The sequence below is a fragment of the Protopterus annectens genome, chromosome 9.part0 (genome assembly GCF_019279795.1).
Source record: "Protopterus annectens isolate FY-2018-M chromosome 9.part0, PAN1.0, whole genome shotgun sequence".
NCBI lineage: Eukaryota > Metazoa > Chordata > Ceratodontiformes > Protopteridae > Protopterus > Protopterus annectens.
Genome location: NC_056743.1, coordinates 792769236 through 792792707, shown reverse-complemented (window position 1 = coordinate 792792707; position 23472 = coordinate 792769236). Strand labels below are relative to the sequence as shown.

The 23472-nt window shown below is 43.5% G+C and overlaps 1 protein-coding gene across 4 annotated transcripts in view; it reads left to right on the top strand.

Moving 5' to 3' along the window:
- Window positions 1–23472, top strand: part of SCN8A (sodium voltage-gated channel alpha subunit 8) — a 1580263-nt gene that overhangs the window by 1146648 nt on the left and 410143 nt on the right. For all 4 annotated transcript variants that reach the window (XM_044083431.1, XM_044083429.1, XM_044083430.1 and 1 more), the window contains exons 13-14: window positions 9864–10018; window positions 12392–12565. In XM_044083431.1, coding sequence (XP_043939366.1) covers window positions 9864–10018; window positions 12392–12565 — 329 coding nt within the window. The remainder of the gene's footprint in view (window positions 1–9863; window positions 10019–12391; window positions 12566–23472) is intronic.

Sequence of the window (23472 nt, the reverse complement as noted above, 5' to 3'; positions counted from 1 at the left end):
GGAGTTCCATACATGCACACAATGTTTAAAGCCCTGCGGTTGGCACCTACAAGTTGGTTGTTGTGGGCATATTTTTTTTCTTTGCATTATCAAACTTTGATTTGCCTTGTTCCACCAAACAGTCAGGGTTAGAAAAATACATTTTAAATACTTCTTTTCTAAAGTACATTGCAGGGGAATGTACTGCATTTGCTAGTATTTGGCAAAATTCAACTATTTATGTCATCAAGATGCTTGGCATGATGATGCACAGCACCTTGTGTTTAGGAATTTTTGATGTATGGCTTCACAGTTAAGCTTATACCATGTCATTTAGAAACACTTGAAAAGAATGTAGACATCATAAACAGCAGAATAACCTTTTTTATTCCTAATTTGCTGTGTATTATTTCACTATTTCAGCTAGACTTTTATTGGCTTTACCCCATGTAAGCTTGTGGTTAACTGCGGTGGTGGTGCTGCGGTAGCGTTGTCACCTCACAGTAAGACGTTGTCCTGTTTGATTCTCAGCTAGAGCATCTTCTGTGTGGAGACATGCGTGAATGGGCATACCTTCGTTGAAGGTTGTGCGTCAAGGCCGGCAACCCGGCACGTAAAAATCTACTGCCAATCATTAGCGGACCAGAGTTCCGCTGTGGCGACCCCTAACCTGCAAAAGCCGAAAGACACAACAAAAACTCCATATAAGCTTGTGCATGTACATTTACCAGTGTAACTCCCTTGAGTAGTATGTAGCATAAAGCCATAAAGGGTGTTAGTCATAGGATACTGAAAAACTGCCATGCCATTAATATAGTGGCAGTATTCAGAAGTGAGTATCATTCTGTGAAGTTCTACTTAATGAGATAGCATTTTTTTTGTGTTATGGAGTATATGTAGGTGTGCCTCTAATCTAATTTTTTTTTTTTTGTATTTAAGGAACGGCATGTATATTAGGACATGGAGAAATGCATGTACTGTCTGTGTACTGTAAAACATAGCAGATCACTTAGGATAATCTAAAGTATTTAGAGAATGAAGGAAGCATGTTTAGGAGGCTTTGTTCTGTAGGACGCACCACTGCCTACTTGTGGGCCTGGAACTTAGGGGAGGAACAGGAAAGAGGTGCCTATGTCATTTCATCATCAGAATACATGATATAAAATCATCACCATTTTTGCATTGACTTGCTGTGTCCATTCATAAGCCAGTGCATTGATTTCTTTAAGAATCGGGAGCTGAGACTACTGGTACAAAAATATTTAATTTAGACTCGTATCTAGCCACATTTCAAAATGGAATGATAGGTAAAAAAACAGGGGATCATGTTAACTAGCACTTCACATAGTGCTTTCCTTTCTGAATAACTCTGTAGAGTCTGTTAATAATATTTACGTAAGTAATTATTGTGAAGCTGTTGAGCTTTGTTTAGTGTGTAGGCATATATTTTATTTATACTAAAAAACTCTTGTCATGTAATGTGGATGTAGGTATATTGGCTAATACAGGTGGTACTACTGATTTAAAATCTAAAGTTATACGTATAGAATCTGACTGTGATGGTGCTGTCCAAATGTTTATCATCTAAGTGTATCTTTACTGATGATGAAATAGCTATATTAAAAAGAGTCTAAATGCTGTTCTTGCATACATAAGCATTCTTACTGAGATTACATTTGAGGAAGACTTGTTTGTGCTTCTTCATTCAGCCTTCCTTAGCAACAGACTATAGATCGTACTGAATTACTGGGCTTTTTGAGGAGGGCAGTAGTAGTCCCTGCTTCTGCAGGCACAGAGCTAGCCACTGCAAAAATGCTGATGATTTTTAGGACATATCCTGATGATGAAGTGATATAAGCACCTACTTCCATCCTTAGTTCCAAACCCACAGCAGGTATTTATCTTTCCTGCAGAACACTCCCCCATCCCAAACATGCCCCTTTGATGCTCCAAATACATCATCCCAGGTAGTCTAGTGATGTTCTTCGTGTTTCACTGCTGCAGTCCTAACCATTGGGTTATCCATGCTGTAGTAGCCCTCAGTCGGTCCAAATACCAGAGTCAAGGTTTTGTGCATCGGCTCCTGTCACTTGCTGGCTGACATCAGGTCGTCCAAGCTATAAAGGAGTGCAGGCGACACCATTACCTCAGTCTTTCTTGCCGTGGAGCCTGTAGCAGAAGCAATTCGCAACAGTGCCGGTCGGGTGTTTCCAGATTTCGAACTTCAGCTGAAAACGTCTAAAGCTAAGTACCCCCGTTGGGGATCCTTCCTTTTTCTTGCACTAACCAGTGTCCGAAAAAGTCAATAACTGTCTCGCCTGTGGAAAGCAAATACCACACTGAGACTTCCAGTCTTACTGTGTCACTTGCTTAGGCCCAGATCACGATGTATCCCACTGTCGGTTCTGTGCCCTCTTTAATGCTAGAACTATTCGTCATAGAGGTCTGTTTGTAGCCACATATTTTCGTCTTCCATCTCTGATTACCGATATGGCATCCATCAGTAAGCAAACCGCAGATGATCTGAAAAAATGTAAAGATAAGCATAGAGACAGACCGCATAAGCCCAAGCCTTCCGACGACACCACCGCTAAAAGGGTCATCAGTTCTTCAGAATTCAGTGAGGTGCTTTCGCAGCCCCTGAGGCCCGACTCGATTACTTTGCAGTCCTCTACTGAGACCCTTTCAGAGTCCTGTATGCCACAGAAAACTGCATCGTCTAACGAGCCTTTGGCTGTCTCTGCCTCAGTTGAGTCCAGAGCTGCTACGCAGGCACCAGCTTCCAAGGATACCACTCACACTTCGGAATTCACTTTAAGGCCTTCGCCCTCTCTTCCGACTAACACACCAACAGCACCGAGGGATACTCTTCAGTCCAGACTTAGAGCTACTCCAAAGAAAATGGCAAAAAGTCTCCATTACACTACTCTTCCCCCTCCTCAAACTAAAATGCTTAAAATGGCGGTGGATCTCGTCACTTTCATCCGGGGTAATCAGGCCACACCAGCCAAAAGGAGAAGGGATCCTTCTCCAGACATGCGATCGGATTTAGACTCAGAGGGATCTGACTCCTCTGTTTTTGAAGAGGAAAATCCTCTTACTGCCTGTGAAGACTCAGATGCAGAAGAATCTATTCCTTAGCCCTGACACCCTTCCACCTGCCCCCAGAAAACCTGACAGATACTACAGGGTATCTGACTCTACAGAAATCCTATAGCAGATCCAGACGCGATTACTCAGGGACCTAAGGAAGTTAAGGCTACCTCTGCAATGAACCCAACTCTCTCAGACAAAGAATCCAGGGCCCTGGACAGAAGGGGTAAAAAAGTATATACCTCTGCAACTTTAACTATAAGGGCTCTCAACTGTCAGTTCCATATGTTAAAATATCAACAGCACACTTTGGAACTTTTGAAACAGAAAATTTCTGCTTTTCCAGATTTTGCCAACAATAAAGAGATAGCAGAATTACTGCGCTCTTCATCTCAGGTGGCAAAGCACTCCTTGCACTGTGGCTTTGATGCCCTAGAAGCTTCTAGCAGGGAAGCAGTGACAGGACCGGTTATCAGAAGACATGCATGGCTGAAGGAACAACCTCTCCCTGATCATGTCAAAGCTGAAATCATGGATGCACCTCTTGACAAAGACCACTTGTTCGGACGGAAAACTGAAGAGGTACTTAAAAAGATGGAAGACAAAGCAAAATCGATGCAGACTGTTAAAGATTTTCTTCAAGTACAACCTTCTAGGTTCAGCAGAAATTTTCCCTCTAAACACTGGTCCTTTCCTGCACCAAACAGACAGGCACAAGGCAAAATCCGTAGGGACATATCCATCGGGACCAAAACTCAGTGCCAGCAAAGTACAAAACAGTGGCACCCCTCAAACACTAGAGCAGGGAGTTCAAAAGCAACCCCGTATGGAAAAAACTCTCAATGACTACCTTTCCCATCTCTACCTGACCACACACACCACACCAAAAGCTAGGAGGAAGGCTATCTCTATGCAGAGAAAATTGGAACTCTATAACAAAAGTTTAGTGGGTCTTAAAAATCATTGCTCAGCGGTAGAAATTCAATTTCCAAGAACTACCACCTCCAAGAGGGTACCCAGACCTATCTTCAAACCAGTGGGAAGAAGCACTAAAACAAGTGCAAAACCTAATATCCCTAGGGGCAGTAGAACCTGTACCTCCAGAACAAGTTGCAAAAGGATTATATTCCAAACTATTCCTTGTTCCCAGGAAAGAGGGGACTTGGCATCCCATCCTGGACCTGTCCTTTCTCAGTACCTTCCTGGTAATCCCAAAATTCAAAATGCTTACCTTACAGCAACTTCTACCAATGCTGCCAAACAAAGCTTGGATGGTCACCTTAGACCTAAAGGATGCTTATTTGCACATCCCAATAAGGGAATCCTGCAGAAAATTCCTGCACTTCAGAGCAGGATCTCTACGCTTTCATAGGTTCATAGGTTGGTACTGATCTATCGGCCCAAAGGCATATATTAGCTCAGCCACGTTGTGCGGTATTCACCGCCCCTTTAGTAGTTCCATAGACCCTTGTACTAGCAGCTAGTACCCTTGGTCCCTATCTAGTGGTGCTGTTGGTGTGATCCCCGGTGTGAACTTTGTTACCCATCCACTCATCAAGGTTCCTCTTGAAGAGTGATAGTGAGGGGCTCTGTCTTACGTAGATCGGGACCCTGTTCCATAGTAAGGGAAGTCTCTGTGAAGGGAATCTGTCCCACCAGCATATTCTGTTCATTGTTGTGTTGAGGTTTATATCCCTAGAGCGTGTAGCTCGAGTAGATTTGGTTTTGCTAAGATGGAGCATGTTCAACAATTCTGGGTTGGACATGGCCCTGTACGTTAGACAGAGATCGCCTCTGAGAAAGCGGTACGCAACAGAGAACAGTCTTAGCTTTTTCAATCGTGCTGCATAGGGCAACTGTTTGAGGCCAGTAATTCTCTTGGTAAGGTACCTCTGTGGTCTCTCCAGCTGCTGGAGATGTCTAGCCAGGTACATTCCAATTGGTGCATTGTACTCAATACCGGGTCTGATGAGGGAAGAGTAGAGGGGCACCATTACATCCTTAGATCTTGATGCGAACCCTTTCATGATCAGATGGGTCACATAGAAGGATTTTCTAACCACTTTGGCAACATGGTTATCAAAGGAAAGCTGGCTATCTACTTGGGTCCCTAGATCCCTTATTTCTTCTTCAGATTTCAGGGGATTACCTCCTATGTTGTAGTTTGCGGGTACTCTGTTTTTTCCAAAGGGGATTACTATGCATTTTTTTGCATTAAGCTTGAGACCATGGCTTTGACACCATGCATCAGTCTCATTTAGGCCCTTCTGGAGGATCTCCATGTCGACCGGAGACTATTATAGCACCCAGTTTGCAGTCGTCCGCGAACTTAGTCAGCCACAGCCCTTCCGTGCTTGCCTGTACTTCTGAGAAGTATATGCCAAACAGGAGGGGCCCCAGGACAGAACCCTGAGGCACACCACTTGTTACTGGTCTGGATTCGGACATAGATCCCGCTACTCTTACTTTATGGGATCTGTCTGAGAGCCAGTTTGCGATCCATCTTGTGACGTAAGGGTTTATGCCCAGGCTGGTGAGCTTATCAATAATACCCGAATGGGGAATGGTGTCAAATGCTTTAGCAAAGTCAAGGTAAGCCATGTGTACCTCCTTTCCCTTATCTATAGCCTGAGTAACTGTCTCAAAGAAATCCACCAGGTTCAGGAGGCATGATCTGCCCTTGACGAAGCCGAACTGTGTGGGGTCCAGCAACTGGAGGTTCCCAATCTCTCCATTTATGAGTTCCATAATGATTTGCTCCATAGCCTTACAGATCAAACTGGTCAGGCTTATTGGTCGGTAGTTCCCAGGGTCAGTTCTGGCCCCACCCTTGTGTAGCGGGACCACCGTTGCCTTGCGCCATTCTCTGGGCACATATCCTGTGGAGAGGCTGAGACTGAACAGGGTATTAAGATATCAATTCTCTGCTTTGCTCTTTGGTTTATCTAAAGCTCCCAGGGTATTCACCAAATGTCTAGCTCCTGCAATTGTCTTTTGTAGGCAAAACAATGTACAGATTTACCCTTACCTGGACGACTGTCTCATCCAGGCAGACTGCAAGGAACTGCTCCTCCAGCACCTCTCATTTGTAAAAACCCTACTCACCTCTCTACGGTTCACTATCAATGAAAGGAAATCAAAACAGACACCCACCAGGAAAATCATATTTCTGGGAGCCTTACTGGACACAGAACAGCAAATTGCCTTTGTGTCCCTAGAAAAACAAAGTTTCTTACTAAAATACTTCACTACTCTGGCCTCCCAAACCCAGCTTTCTGCCAGGATGTTTCTACAAGCTCTAGGGTACATGGCCTTATGCATCTTCCTGGTACCTCTGGCCAGGCTACACATGAGGAAAATTCAGTGGTACCATAAGAACCTATGGTATCAACACTCACAACCTCTAGACACCTCCCTGCCTGTGATCCCTTGCATAAGATCCAAGTTCCTCTGGTGGGCCCAGGCCTGTGCTCTGAACAAGGGACTTCCATTTACCCTCCTTCCATCAGACCAGAACATAACTACAGATGCTTTGGACATAGCCTGGGGTGCCCACCTAGAAGGGAGATACGCCCAAGGTCTCTGGGACTCATAAATACTACCCTTGTACATCAACCAAAACGAAAGAATAGCAGTACAAAACGCACTGGCATTCTTCAAACCCTACCTCAAATCAGGGGTTCTTCTCATAAAAACAGACACCACCACAGTCATGTGGTACATCAACAAACAGGGGGGGACTCAATCTTACCCCCTGTGCAGACTAGACATGAACCTGTGGCTAGCAGCCTCATCCATGGGACTACATCTTATAGTCCAGTACCTACCGGGCATCAGCGACACCCTGGTAGACCACCTAAGCAGAAATCTGCTGGACCCACATGAATGGCAAATCCACAGAGACATTTTTCTGCAAATTACCCACACATGGGGGATCCCCCATGTGGATCTCTTTGCCTCTCATTTAAATCACCAAGTTCAGAAATTCTGCACCAGGGAGTACCATCACCTGGCCTGGAAGGTCGATGCCCTGACCTTCCCTTGGAATACCCTCATTGTGTATGCATTCCCTCCTCTACCTCTTATTCCAAAAGTACTAATCAAGATAAGGGAGGAAAAACCAAGAGCAATACTCATTGCCTCAGATTGGCCCAGACAGCATTGGTACCCACAGCTGCGCAGCTTATCTCACCAGCCCCCCTACCTCTGATGTCTCATCAGCTATCCCGGGGGGGAGGCAATGCTGTACCCAGAGCTTCAGACACTCAAGCTCTCAGTATGGCTTATTCTGCCAAAACCAGCAAGTAATCTGTGCCAAGCAAGCAAGTCTTTGATATAATCACAGAAGCCAGAAGGCCCAGCACCAGAAAATCTTAAGCTGGAAAATGGAAAAGATTCTGCTCCTGGAGCCAGTCCAAGGGGGCAGACCTACATCTGCCCTCCATTCCTCTTATTGTAGATTATCTTGCTGAGCTTCTTAATAAGGGTCTCTCCTTCTCCTCCATAAAGATCCATGCCTCTGCCATCTTGGCACACTTTGATATAGCACAGCCATTGTTCTTCCACCCTCTTATCAAACAACTCCTTAGAGGAGCCTCTAATATCAGGCCTCCCAGAAGACAGCCCACCCCAGCCTGGTACCTGAACTATGTTTTAGAAAAGCTTACTCTGCCTCCCTTCGAGCCTGCAGCATCCTCTGAACTGAAGTACCTCTCTTGGAAGGCTGCCTTTCTACTGGCTATTACTTCAGCTAGGAGAGTGTCAGGGCTTCAAGCCTTAATGGTCATTGAGCCATTTATCATTTTCCATGCAGACAGGGTCTTCCTGAGAACCAATCCCTCCTTCATGTCAAAGGTGGTTTCGGATGATACGCTCAACCAGGGCATCTACCTGCCCGCCTTCTTCCCTAACCCTCAGAACAAGGGGGAAAGGATACTGCATTTTTTGGATGTGCAAGGGCAACTCAGATTTTATCTGGATTGTACAAAGACATTCAGGAAAACAGACCAGCTCTTGGTCAGCTTTAAAACAGGGGCACAGGGGAAACCAATATCCAAACAGACCATTTCCAAATAGATAGCACACTGCATCCAATCCATACTCTTTGCATGGAAAACCACTCCCTAGGACCATCAGAATCCATTCCACTAGGGCAACCTCTACTTCTACAGCATTCCTTAGAGGGGTACCCACCAAGGACATCCTGGAAGCTGCCACATGGACTTCAGTCCACATCTTCACCAAACATTACCATCTGAACCTATTCTCAAAAGCTAGGGCTGGGTTTGCCTCTGCAATTCTGCAGGGCATGCTCACCCAGTCTTAAGTTTCTATTAACCTTCCACCCTTCTCCTCAGCTTTGGGAATCTTCCCAATGGTTAGGACTGCAGCAGTGAAACACTAAGAATATAGTACAGTTGTGTACACTCACCATAAATGTAGATGTTTGAGTGTGTTCACTGCTGCAGTCATGCTTTTCCTCCCTCCTTCCCCCTGATATCTGCTTTCCTTAGAGAGAGACATATTTCTATGGGGGAGGGGTATCTGACCCCAGGACTACTAATTATTAAAATTGGACTTCTTTGGTTGGTTAAGGCAAGAAAAACTGAGGTAATGGCGTCGGCTGCTCTCCTTTATAGCTCGGACGACCTGACATCAGCCAGCAAGCGACAGCAGCTGACACACTAAACCTTGACTTTGGTATTTGGATTGACTGAGGACTACCACAGCATGGATAACCCAATGGTTAGGACTGCAGCAATGGACACGCTTGAACATCTAGATTTATGGTGAGTGTACACAACTGTACTTTTTATTTCCTTCATCAGAACAGATACTAGCTCAATTTCTCCATATCCTATTGTACAAGTTCTTTTCTGAAGTGTGATAAAGAGGCACAGTAATCCCACAGGATGTGTGAGGTTTGATCACCTGCCCACCCCCTATTTTAAGAAGAAAAAAATGATATATTAAAACATCCAGTGAATGTTATTTATCAGATACCCCCCAACTACAATCATGTTAAAGGAAAACAAAAAAAGCTTAATTGCTCTTTTTGCTTTTTCTTTTGCTAGGTACTCTTTTCATGTTTGCCAAGTATTAGATGACAGTACATTGCTGGTACTGCTAAATACAATCTTCTGCCTTTGGTGCTGAAAACATCTCTATAATTGTATCTTTTTTTAGGCTGTCTGTCGCACAACAGCAGATTTGTGTGTCACTGAGCTTGTATGTTTCATGGTTTTCTTGTTTGTGTAACTTACCATCAAGATTGTCTTGGGTGGACAGGTTATAAATTTGAAAGGGCTGTGGCTGTCTTCAGCAACAGCTGTTCTTTTTGCAGCTTAGTCAATGCTATTATACATTGAAGTGAACTGCTAGACTTGAAAAATTGTAAGTATGAATGTAGTACATGATCAAGCTGCACCACACTGGTGTGATACAGATTTAGGGTTGTTGGGAGTATGTAGTAGAAGTAATGGAGGTAGAGGTAAAAGGCCAAGACTCCCTATGAAATTTGTTTCAATCACATGGGAAAGGAAAAAGAAAAGAAAGTTATGGTTCAGTTTTAAAGCTTTTTTTTTGCCTACCAAAAACAAATACATTTATATTACATCTTTCTCACACACACACACACACACACACACACACACACACACACTCCCCCCATTAGCATGTAGGTTTCTGGGTGTTATCGACTGTCTGCTGTAAGGTGTTACAACAAAACTTTGTTTAAATAATACATCATGACTTTGTCGGTTACATACTACTGTTTTTCTTTGAAAATGCAGGATGTGTGGCACGTTATAAGTGCTGTCAAGTCAGTATTGAAGAAGGATGGGGAAAGCCCTGGTGGACACTGAGAAAGACCTGCTTCTTGATAGTGGAACACACCTGGTTTGAAACGTTTATTGTCTTCATGATCCTTCTAAGCAGTGGTGCACTGGTAAGTGTAGGGCAAGACAAGATTGTATCAATCAGGTGAGCATGATCTGTTACTTATTCATAATATTTGCGTGTCTCTTTTTCTGCCTCCATTACAAATATGTTTATAAAGATGTCAGATTAACGCTGACCTGTTGCAGAGTATGTATTAACCAGCAGTGATGTGAAGTCATGCTAATTCTTTGTGATTTCTGTCTCCTCACGTGTGACAATTCAGCCATTTGAAGCCTAATTCACTCAAGATCACATGACTAAATTGTATTACAATAAAATTTAGACTACTAGAATATTCTGTGTGGGGAGGAGACCCTGTGCATCCCCATATTAATATAGCAAATCCCAAGGTTTTCACACCTTGTAGAAAAGATAGGTCATATCCCCACTGAAATTCTATTTCTGTTAATTGGTTGATGATGATTTGATTGTAACCTTACAATGACTACTCACTATGAAATGGTTTCTTTCCTTGTAAAACTGGTTATCATTTAGTACAAATTAGGATTATTCTAAAACAAGAATGTGTATTTACTGTTAGTAATACAGACCACATTCATGAATACCATACATGAAAACAATGATTTAAATAGGTACTGGGAATTAAAAGTTAAAGAGAATTTTGTTTATCTTTATTTTTTGGGAAAGTCCGACTGAGCAGTGCCTTTTTAAGTGGAGGCCCAGGGCGAAAAGCTTCAGCACATTTACGTATTTAAGTTACATAACAATGTTACAGTTTTCTTTTGTATAGTTTCTTATAGAAGTAGTGGATAGTTTACAGTAGGTTGCTGGTGAAGTTCACTTTTAAGTTACATGTTACAGTTTTCTTTTATACAGTTACTTATAGGGGTTATTGGTATTTTACAGTAAGTTGACCTTCATGTTCAGTATCCATATGACGTAACTTAAGAAGTAGTTATATTTGTATCAACAGTAGGTTTATTGTTAGATGTAAGAGAAGAAATTTGTTTTGAAAAAGTATACTGCCAACAAAGTAAATGTTAACCCACTTTATTAGTACAAAGGTTTGGGAACACTTTTATGAATTATGCAATGTATATAGTTTTCATTTCATGGGTTTAATCATAGGCATAATAATTTATGTATTCGTTGCTAACTTTAAACTTGTAGAGTATACTGTGTAAGCAGCAATACAAAGCAAAACTGTGTCTTGTATGAGACAATTCTGTAACAGTAAAGAATCTTCTGAATGAATCTTAAGAATTGTTCTGGTTAGCAATACAAATCTTTAAATGTCTGATAACCTGTTGTTGGTCCCCCTTCACTGTATTCCCCTTGCACCACTGGTGTCGTCCTAATCTCGTTGGCCCATTTGTTTCTCCTTGGATTCATCTTGAATCTGGCTTTGACCCTGTAGGTATATCCCCTTTCTTCAGGGAGAGAATGACTTCATGGATTTTTTTCCCCATGATGCTGCTGGGTTCCTACCCCTGTATACATACTGTTTGTCCAAGGGCAGAGTCCAAATCCTGCTGTAACTGCACAGGTAGACCTACCCTATTTAGAGAGAGAAAACAAGTTTATGGTCTTCAGCTTGTAAGACTGCCACTCTCCCAGTATGAGAGATGAAGAGCAAGCATCGGATACATGTCTCATGGGAGATTATAGAAAGCAGTTCCTAACTGGGCAGAACTAGGATGACATTAGCATCACTGCCCATGTTCTGTCACTCATATCCCTGATAAACTCCACCACTCCCTTCCCTGCTTCCATTGTTTAGATATCTGCCAGTGGTCAGGAAGACATGCCTTGGTCTCTACAAAGATATTTTGCTGGCCGCAGGTTGATCCTGTCCAACCCTCTCAGGATAGGCACACCCATCCTCCCCTCCCCTTACTGGACATCAGACACCTGAGCCACTAATTCAACTAGGGTTGTTTGGTTGTAGTCAGTGCAGCAAGCAGTATAAATCTTGAACAAAGATTTGTGTAGGTGCTTGTACAATGAGTATTATACTACTATATGAGGTATTTACAAGCACTTTGAGCTCTCTGCTTCCCTTTCCGTATAAAGATGAATGGAGTAACTCACTACAAGGCATGAGGAAATTTGAATTTAATGTGCTAGACTTTTATTTAGCTAGGCATTAATTGGTTGAATAAAGTATATTTCCACGGCTAAAACATTTCAAGCCAAGTAGCTGTGAAGTAGAATATTATTTTTCTTTCTGCTGATATGCACACAGATATTATTTGTCAAAAACTACTGAATATAGTTATCATCTAGAAGGCATGGAGGATCCTTCCCTTCCCAAGTGGCCTTGTTTGATTTCATAATATAATGTCTTATTTCACAATAAGCCTCTGTTTGACCTGGAGTGCCTGCCTAATCATGTTTTGTCTTTCTTTCTTCCTTGAAGGCCTTTGAAGACATTTACATAGAACAGAGGAGGACAATTAGGACCATTCTGGAATATGCTGATAAAGTTTTCACCTATATCTTCATTTTGGAAATGTTACTCAAATGGGTCGCCTATGGTTTTGTGAAGTATTTTACAAATGCATGGTGTTGGCTAGATTTCCTTATTGTAGATGTAAGTATTACCCTTCAGTTTTTTTTTCATTTGTTTTAAATAGCTGTTAATACCAAGAATAATTCTGTTGTAATTTATGAAAAAGTACACCCTAGTACCAGTCATTTTTGGAAAATGTTGTCAGGTGGTGTCTGCCAAAAAAAAAGTTCCATGTTTTAAATAAACTTTTCATTTTCCAAGATGTGCTAAACTGGGTAGCCTATGCTGTACCTCTCATTACAGAGAAATGCTTTCTTATCTTAGTACCACATAGTTTGTCATTATTAGGAATATCCTGCATCAAAGCTACACTTTTAGAACTGTTAGCTGTCAGAATGAGGACCACAGCAAAACATTTTACTACCTGGGGCCACTTTTATCAACTGCTCATAAACACTGAAGAGGCATTTAAGCATTTTGCTAACTGTTAGAAACAGCAATTACAATTTGCTGATGCTGCCATTTTATTACAACAGCAAGCTACAAAGTGATTTTACTGATGTTTTGAAATTAATGTAAATCCTGAGGGTACTTTGCTTCTTAATAAAATAATGAGAGGCACTTTCACGTCTGAGCCTTCCTGTTGCAGATTACCACATCTGTATGAAGAAATATCAAAACAGTTTGTACAAATGTGTGTATTGCTGTTAATGGTTTTCATAATGACTTGCCAAGAATCATTTATTAAAATAACATTGATCTGATTGAAATATTTTAGTTCCGTTATGTGCGGTATATTTCAAGTATTGTTGCCATGTTCACAAAATTAGGAATTTATATAATAAAATAACAATGTTTGATTTTGTGTATGTGGTGCTGATAAAAAACACAGGACACTGAATAATCCATTTAAGTGAATACACTGATTGTCTGTGATGTTGAAGAAAACCATATTTCTAGGCAATATGACTGACCGTTCTAAGCCATATTTTGATAAGGACAGTTCAGCCCACCACTGTCTCTACCTCAGTAACAGAGAATGACCATATTTCAGTGCCCAGGTTTTATAACATGTATGAGATAGTAACTAATGAGCTAGGTCTGGTATGTTTACCACAGTCACTTTCACTTGGTACTCTGCTGCTTTCTTCTCACGCATCCCTTCAGGTGTTGCATGTAGAGGAGGGCAAGATGGATCGAAATTTCACAGTGTCAGGACACATCACATGCCATCAAATAGTGATATTTCTGGAGATTTTTAGATAGAACACATTATTCATCATTTAAATAATATAACACTGTTATAGTATAACTGTCAACATTTTCAGTTTCTCTTTCACTTTCTATTAATTTATTTGCTGGTTCTGCTCTTCTTCTGAATGTGAAGGGATTGTCTCTGTTCTGTGATTATCAAAGTATACTTTTATGTCATAATCATAAAATTCCCCAAGCAGCAATTTTATGCCATATTACTAGATGGAAACTGCTGGCTCTGTTTATTGACCCTGGCATTTCCTGCTGTTCTACTGGTCTCTTCCAAAATCCAGTTGGTGAGCATTCCATGCACCAGCTCTTCATTGATGGAACAAGTACACTATCCAAAGCTTTCAAATGCTGACTTCCTGCCATCCCCCAAATCTTTCGGGATTTTCTGATCACCTTTAGAGTTGATTTTGTGTTATCAGGTTGGTGAGGCAAAAAAACGATCTGAGGTAATATGGTTGGTAGCAGGGGATTATGGGTAGGGGAAGAGCTAGGAGCTTGGATCTTGGAGCTTGGAAAGCTGCCGGCTCGGATCCGAGGTCGGATCCGATACCCACAGGTTGTAGACAAATGAAGTACCTACTCAGATGGAACGTTATGGTGAGTACATAACTTCTTTGTATCATTTTTCATCCTCAGGACTTTAAGTTGTTATAGACAATACTACAGCTTGTACCCCCTTTACAGACCATTCATGTTAGCTTGTGATATAAGCCAAATTTGCCACCAAGGCCAAATTCTCATCCCACCACTGTAACTCACTGAAACAATTAGGCTGGTTGGAACTCCCCCACCTTCTCTCATTCACCCTGCTTAACTACAGCACACAAAATAATCTACAGACTGTCCTGCTCTCTCAATTCTACATGCCAAATACCAACCCAACAGGTAACTAAGATCTGAAAATCATCTACTTCTAATACCTTACCATCTGGTCAACTGCTGTACTCCTTCACCGTCATCAAACTATGGAACTCGCTTCCTCCTTCTATAAGAAACATGGGCAGCACCTCCACCTTCAAACAAATACTGAAAAATCATCTTAACTCTTCCTGGCTATGTACCTGCTCTATAACCTAACCTCTTCCTTCTCCTTATATGATAACTAAATTCCTGTGCTTTTTACTACTAGTGACTGATGATACTTTCTCCATAGTTATTATTTTTTTTCTTTCAAAACTTGTTGATACTGGTACAATAATGCTGATTAATATATCTCTGTTTTTACCACTCTGAATTCATCTGGCAACCAACTAAATTCCTGCTTTTATGTATATGTTCTGCATATGTTACTGTAATCAAACCAACTAAATTCCTGACTTATGTATATCTTCTGTATATATTACTGTAACCACTATGTGTAACACTGTTTCTACTTCTGTACCAATTAATGTTTAATTTTTTTCTGCATCTATGTTCTTGTCGGAGCTTTTCTTCCTGGGTCTCCACCAAAAATGGGCTCTTTTAGGCCCAGTGGACTTTCCCAGTAAATAAATGCAATAAATAAATATAGTTTCACAGTACAATCTAATTCTGCATGCCTTCTGCATTCTGTCAGAGAACAATTGTGTGGCAGACAAGTTGAGCAAGACCAGGGCAGACCCTCATGAATGAAGGTAGATCTGGGGGTCTTCCGAGATTTTGATCCATTTGTGAGTAGTTCCTCAAATAGGCCTCTTTGCCTCCTCTCTGAACAATCAACTGACAAGATTTTGTTCTAGGATTCCATGCAAGAAGGCCTGGAAGACAGATGCCTTTTCTTTTCCTTTGGTATGCTTTTTACTCACTTTCCATTAGTATCTGGGGCACTTCTAAATGTTCAGAAGGAATCCCCAAATCATTGTGGTGACTTCCATCTGTCCGAGGCAACCATGGTTCTCCCTTCTTTTGGAAATGACCAGGGGCAATCACCACATCCTTCTTCACAGAATGGATCTCCTCACACAAGAACAGGGGGTGTTTAATATACCCTAGTATCAATCAACTTCAAAGTAGTAATGGAGGCAAGAAAGCCTGCTCCTAGAAAATTATATATTAGCAAATAGAAAAGGTTTTCTAGTCAATGCCAACATAACCAGCACCCATTCAGAGTCAATTGTCCTCTGTTTTTACAGTATTTGTGTAAGTTACTATCCTGTGCCCTTTTGTATTCTTATATAAAGGTTCATTTATTGGCCATTTCAGCATTTCTACCCATGGATCCACCTCTTTCAATGCAATGTGATGCCAAAATGTTTTTGAAAGAAGCTTTGTACAAGAGGCCTACAAGTAAACCAGTGGCTCCTCCACCAGATCCTAATTTTCTGTTAGAGAAGCAAACAGTTTTTCCATTTGAATGAGCTAACCGGGCTGACTTGAGGCCTCTCTACAATACTTCTTTCAAAAACATTTTGGCATCACGTTGCATTGAACGAGGCCTCCAAGTAAACCAGTGGCTCTTCCACTGGATCCTAATTTTCTGTTAGAGAAGCAGACAGTTGTTCTATTTGAATGAACTAACCTGGCTGACTTGAGGTTCTTACCATGGAAAACAGTTTTACTAATTGCTCTGACTTGCAAGAAGAGTATCTCAGTCCCAAGCTCTTATGGTGAGTCAGCCCTATCTAATTTTCCACAGGTACAGGGTTTCTTTGAGAACTAATCCTCCATGTTAAGTTGTCTATCTCGCCTTCATTCTTGCTGGATGGGTTCGGAGCCGACCTCGGCTCCGACTCGGCCACTCTAAAAGCTCGAGAGTTGGTTCCACCGGCTCGAGGCTCCCCTTATATCCCACAATGCTAGGCGTGAGTTACCTCAGATCTCGTTTGCCGCTACAGCGATCGAGGTGTTGGTTTTCTACCGGCTTCTTGGTGAGTAAACTTTCAGTAAGTTAGTGTACTTAAACCCCTTTATTTTTAATTTTAATTCTTGTTTCCCTTAGTTTAGTGGAATTCTCTCCCTTTTTTCACTAAAATCCCGTTTCTTCCCCACAAGAACTTATAAGTTCTTCCCTCGGGCCTTTAGGCCTTCTTCTTCCATTCCCTAGTGGTGTGTGTGTGTTGTTTCTCTTAAATTAAAACCTTTGATAGTTGTTTTATTTTTTGAGTTAAAAATAAGATAGGGTGTAATCAGTGTGTTTGACTGGGTGTGTGTGATTACACTTTTTTTTCTAAGATGTCTAAAGACACAAAGGTCTCAGGCTTCAAGAAGTGTGATGCGTGCTGTCAGAAAATGTCTCTGACAGACAGTCACACTTCTTGTGTCTACTGCCTGGGGCCTTTGCACCTGCAGGACTCCTGTGCTGTATGCCACGGCTTCAGTCCCTGGGTCCTGCAGGAAAGAAAGAACAAATTGATCCTAAGAGGTTTACTCAAGCCTGAGGATTCCCTCTCTGTCTCTGGGAAGCCCTCCAAGGCTTCTAGGTCCTCGGCTCCAGCTACTGAGCCGAGACCTAAGGCTACTAAACCTCCGTCTACATCGGCTCCAGCTGGAGCCGATGAGTCTCAGTCTACAGTTTCTGTGGTTCCCTCGGCTCCGGCTGGAGCCGAGGTATTAGAAATTCCCTTGTCCTTGACATCTAGGAACAGATCTAGGTCACCATCCCTTGGCTCCGTTCATTCGGCTCCAGCATCTCCTCTGCTGTCTGAACGGAGCCACAAATCTCACTCCTCTAGGTCATCGAGGCTGTCGGATCATGACCTTCAGAGGGTAGTGAGTCGACTTCTTAAGTCCGAGGCACTGGCCCAAATGCTTCAGAGCCCGACTCATCAGTCGATGCCTGCCCATGTCCATCAAAATGTTCCTCCTCCAACTCCGTTGAGCTCGGAGCCGGGTCGTTTCGGAACCGAGACTGTGGTAGCGTCGGAGCCGACACAATTGTCTTCGGCTCCATTGTCGGCTCCGATTTCTTCCTTGGAAGAATCTCGGCGCCGGACTTCCATCGTCGGCTCTGAGGGGGTGAGTGGCATCGGACCCTTGTCCGACCCCGCTCTGCCTCTCGGGGCTTCGGCGCTGGTAAGTTCGGCTCTGACATCGGCCTCGGAGCCATCACTGTCGGTGCCGAGGGAGGTTTTTAGCTTTGCGGAGCGGGGACCTCTGGCTCTGCCTGACAGGGGTGCGTTCGAGGTCATGCGGAGTGTGTTAGAACCAGGTTCTACCCCACAGTCGGCTCCGTTCGCCCCCCCCCCCCTCTTCGGTGCCTCAGGTCAAGTCGACTCACTCCCTCATTCCGGACCGCAGAGAGCCAGCTCCTCAGGAATCCCCCGTGGGGATCTCATCCTCTTTCGAGTCCTCTCCTGTTTTGGCAGAAGAGCCCCCTCGGAAGAGAAAGTGTAAGAGGAAACACATAGACTCACCTGAGTCCGTCACCTCTGACACAGATTTAGAGGATTCCGAGGGTTCCCCCCGTTCCCCTTCTGAAGATGTCTCCTTTGCAGACATTCTGGAAATCCTTAAGCAGAGGGGAAATTGGCCAGCCCTCAACCCTTCGGAGGATGAATCTGTGTACCTTGAGGCGTTTGGCTCTCGTCCTTCCACCTCCTGGGTGTCTCCCCTTGACCCCCTCATGCAGGTGGTAGCAAAAGGCATGGACGGCTCCTGATTCGGTGGACCCCACTCCCAGGAGACCCTCAAAATTCATAACGGCACCAGCAGACAAACAGTTTTTGACAAAAGGAGTTTCTGTGGATGCTATGGTGGTTGCTGCTGCCACCAAGAAGGAACTAGCTGATCCTTCAGTACCTGTCCATCCACCTAACAAGGAATCTAGGTCCATGGACAGGTACGGGAAGCGGATGTTCTCGTCAGCGACATTTGCAATGCGTTCGCTGAACTACCTATGCCATTTTACTCGTCTTCAAAGGGACTTGATCAAAGAAGCGAGTGACATGTTGAAGGATCCTACAGCTGCGGGTTTTCAAGATAAGATGAACACTCAGCTGGCTACCCTGAACTCCATAGCCAACTCCTCCATGCGCCTCCTTTCTTATGCGGCTGATGGAGCGAGCAGGGCCGCAGGGACAGGTGTGGCCTTACGTAGGCATGCCTGGATGCGACTATGTAATTTTGCGGACCCCTTTAAAACGTCTTTCACTAATTCCCCATTCGATGGATCATCTCTCTTTGGTCCTCAAGTGAAAGAAACCTTGACTAAGTGCGAGACTGAAGGCAAGACTCTTTCTGCCGTCGGAGTCCGTTTTTCTACTCCTTCTAGGCATTACCCCAAAGGCCAGAAAAGTGGGAAAATGTGGTTCCGCAAACAATCTCAAGGGACTTCGCCTGACGCACAGAGTCGGTTCCCCGCCAGAGGCAGAGGGGGGAACAACAATGGTAGACGTCGCCCTAGAGGCAGAGGGGGTCCGCAGAACCAGGGCAATCGAGAAACTTTCTCCGATAAGCCCTTTCAGCATCCCTGAGATGTTGCCCGACTGTCCACCTTCGGAGGCAGTCGGGGGAAGATTGTCACTGTACCCAGAAGCCTGGCTATCCCTAACTCGAGACAAGTGGGTACAGTCCATCATTTCCGAAGGCTATTCCATTCCCTTTGTTCGCATTCCAAACCGATCAAAAAAATCCCTTCCAGATGTTCCACCCGCTCAAAGGGATCTGGCAGCTTTAGAAATTTCAAAGCTGCTTGCAAAAAGAGCAATTCAGCCAGTTCCAGCAGACCAGCAAGGATCCGGAATCTACTCCAGGTTCTTTTTAGTTCCAAAGAAAACAGGGGACTGGAGACCAATTTTGGATCTCAGTATCTTGAACAAGTCGGTCAAGAAAACAAGATTTCGGATGGTCATGCTGCAGTCCATCCTTCCCCTTTTGGGAAAAGGAAACTGGATGTGCTCTATAGACCTTCAGGATGCGTACTATCACATAAAAATGAACAGACGCTCCAGAAGATTCCTCCGCTTCAGGCTGGGAACCAGTCATTTTCAATTCAGGGCCCTGCCCTTTGGTCTCACCACTGCCCCCCGGGTGTTTACCAAATGCATGGCAGTGGTAGCTTCTCACCTGAGACGACAAGGATTCCAGGTGTTTCCATATTTGGACGACTGGCTCCTCACAGCTCCCACCAAGCATCTTCTTCTAATGGCCAGGGATTACACTTTTCCCATTTGTCAAAAGTTAGGCATTTCAATAAATTGCGAAAAGTCTATTTTGTCGCCTTGTCGTACTATTACCTTTATAGGCGCAAATCTAGACACAGTCAACATGTCTGCGAGACTAACAGATCAGAGAATAACAGACATATACAAACTGGTCTCACTCCTCTTCAGCAACAACAGAATCAAAGCCAGGTTAGTTCTGAAAGTGCTGGGAATTATGGCGGCTGCCATACCTCTGCTTCCATTAGTCAGATTCCACATGAGAATCCTTCAATGGATGCTCTTTGCACAATGGTCATACCAGCAACTTCCGATGTCCCACACCATTATGATTACGCAGGCATGCAGAAATCATCTTCTGTGGTGGATGTCTTCCCCTCAGCTCTTATTGGGAAGACCCTTTGTTCCTTCCCCTCCGGTTGCTACTCTGACAACGGACGCCTCCCTGATCGGGTGGGGGGGGCATTATCAGGGCAGGACTGTCCAGGGCACATGGCAACCAGACGAATGCCACTTGCACATAAATGTTCTGGAGATGAGAGCAGTGCTTTTAGCGTTGCAAGCCCTTCAAGACTCTCTTCCCTTGGGAATGATTGCAATCCAGACAGACAACATGTCTGTAGTGTGGTATATCAACAAACAAGGCGGAACCAGGTCCTACCCCCTGTGTCGAGAAGCAGTCAGACTGTGGCAATGGGCGATTTCTTCTCAGCGGTTTCTGATAGCAACGCACATCCCCGGGAAGTCCAATCAAATCGCGGACAAGTTGAGCAGAGCTATTCTCATGCCTCACGAGTGGTCTCTGAAAGACTCTGTTGTGAGAGAAATTTTTCTCAAGTGGGGTCAACCTTGCTGCGACCTTTTTGCTACTCCCCAAAACAGCAAGTGCAGAGATTTTTTCACACTATTCCCTTTACCAGGCCAGCCCAGCAGAGACGCTCTAGTCCAAGTTTGGCCCCGGGGACTTCTGTATGCATTTCCTCCCTTCCCACTAATCTCTCAAGTGATACAGAAAGCTATCACTCAGAAGGCCTCGTTGATCCTCATTGCTCCTTACTGGCCTCGACAGGTGTGGTTCCCCTTTCTACATCATTTTCTATTGGAGCGACCTTGGCATCTGGACCTAGTTCCAGATCTTTTGATCCATCAGTCGGGTCAGTTTCATCGCTCCCTTCCCTCTCTGAACCTCACTGCTTGGTTCCTCCAGTTCCAACCTTAGCCAGGCTTCCTCAATTATCTCACTCTGTTCGAGATATTTTGATAGCTTCCCATAAATCTTCCACTCGAAAGATTTATTTGAGTAAGTGGAAACGCTTCACATATTGGGCTCAAGGAAGGGACATAGATCCTTTCACTGCTCCCATCCAAATGGTCCTTGATTTTCTAGCTGAACTCTTCCATGCAGGTTCATCTCCTTCTACTCTTAAAGTTCAATTGGCAGCTATTTCTAACTTTCATGTGGGTATTTCAGAGTCTGCCATAATGTCCCACAAGCTTTGCAAAGCCTTTTTGAGAGGGGTTTTTCTACTCAGACCTCCTATAAGAAATCCTCCTCCTCCTTGGGACCTAAATTTAGTTCTTACTTCTTTGATTCTTTCCCCTTTCGAACCTGCAGCCTCCTGTTCTTTAAAATTGCTATCATGGAAGACTCTCTTTCTGGTAGCTATTACTTCAGCTAGAAGAATTTCAGAACTTCATGCACTCAGCTGTCGATCTCCTTATCTGTTGTTCCATAAGGACAGGGTATCTTTACGAACCAACCCGTCCTTTATGCCTAAGGTAGCCTCGACGTCTAACCTAAATCAAAGCATTGACCTCCCTGTGTTTTTTCCAGAATATTCCAATAGGTCTGAACAAAAATTACACTGGCTGGATGTTCATCGTCAGTTAAGGTACTATTTGGATAGAACAAAACAATTCAGAAAATCTGACCAGCTGTTTGTCTCCTATGCAGAAGGCAGAAAGGGACTTTCAGTTTCAAAGGTATCATTATCTAGATGGCTAACATCTCTGATTTCCCTTGTTTATGAAATTAGACACCAAAAGCTGCCTAATAAACCTAAGGCCCATTCCACCAGAGCTTTGGCTACTTCTATAGCCTTCCAAGACAGACTGCCTATTGACACCATTTGTGCGGCGGCTACTTGGGCTACTCCCCACACTTTCATTTCTCATTATAAGTTGGATTTAGCTTCTAGACATAGAGCTAACTTTGGTTCCACTGTTCTCAGGAGTCTGTTCCGTTAGGCCACCCGGGACAAGGTGCTAGGGACGCGGTCCCATCCAGCAAGAATGAAGGCGAGATAGACAACTTAACATATAGAAGTTATGTTCTTACCATAACGTTCCATGTTAGTTGTCTTCTTCTCGCCTTCTTCTTGCGTCCCACCCTCCTTCCCCCTGGCCTGGACAGACCTAGAGGAGTTTTGATTGTGACCTCTCTTTCTACCACCTCTTACTTTAGGTATATGCTGCTGTGCATATTTTCCTGGATCAGGTTGTAGGTCACCCTTCTCTTCTCCCTGGTTTATAGAGGTGGACTTTGTTATAGTTATTCTGTTACTATTATAAGCTGGGCCTAGCTTACAAACGAGATCTGAGGTAACTCACGCCTAGCATTGTGGGATATAAGGGGAGCCTCGAGCCGGTGGAACCAACTCTCGAGCTTTTAGAGTGGCCGAGTCGGAGCCGAGGTCGGCTCCGAACCCATCCAGCAAGAAGAAGGCGAGAAGAAGACAACTAACATGGAACGTTATGGTAAGAACATAACTTCTATTTTTATGCCTAAAGTGGTAAACAAATTTACTTTCTTTCCTGAATCTAAAAATGAGGGAGAAAGGATACTCATCCCTTAAATGTCCACAGACAACTCAGGAACTATTTTGACAGAACTAAGTCTTTCAGATTTTCAGATAAATTAATAATTTCTTGTGAAAGTAAGAAGAAGAGATGACCTGTGTCAACGCAGACTATTTCCAAATGGCTGTCTCATGTTGCTATCCTTTGTTGTACTTACTGTAACAAAGCTATAACAAGCAGGGTCAAGGCCCACTCTACCAGGTCCTTGGCTTCATCTTTGGCTTTTTGAAAATGTTGGAGTCTAGAAGTATTCTTGAAGCTGCTACTTGGCCCTCTGTACATACTTTTACAAAGCAGTATAAGCTTGATTCCTTCTCTAGGTCTAGATTAGGCTTTGTCATGATCATTCTCCAGGGCCTCCTGGACACTTTCCCTTCCACCTCCCAAATGTAGTAACCTAAGGTAATCTACCCATATAGCTAATGCTAGTGTAACAGTAGTCAATAACATGAACGTAATACAGTTGTGTAATTAAGCTTACCATAACAGTAAATGTAATGATCACTGCTGCAGTAGCTGCTCCCTCTAACCCCTTGTTTTATTTTGAGTGATTTGTATGTCAGGGTGTGGACATTCATTTTTTGCTGTTCCTAGCATTGTACTTTCAGGGCTCAGCCTCCCACTGTTTGTTAGCAGGAAAGCTCTCAAGTGCTTGGCACCTAAACTTGTCTTTCAGTCAGTATAGCTCAAACTGCTTGACAGTTTGAATGCTTGAAATATGTCCTGAAGCTTTGGAAGCTGGTCAACTCTTGTATCCTTTTTCTACAAACACTCTGCTTTCTCCAG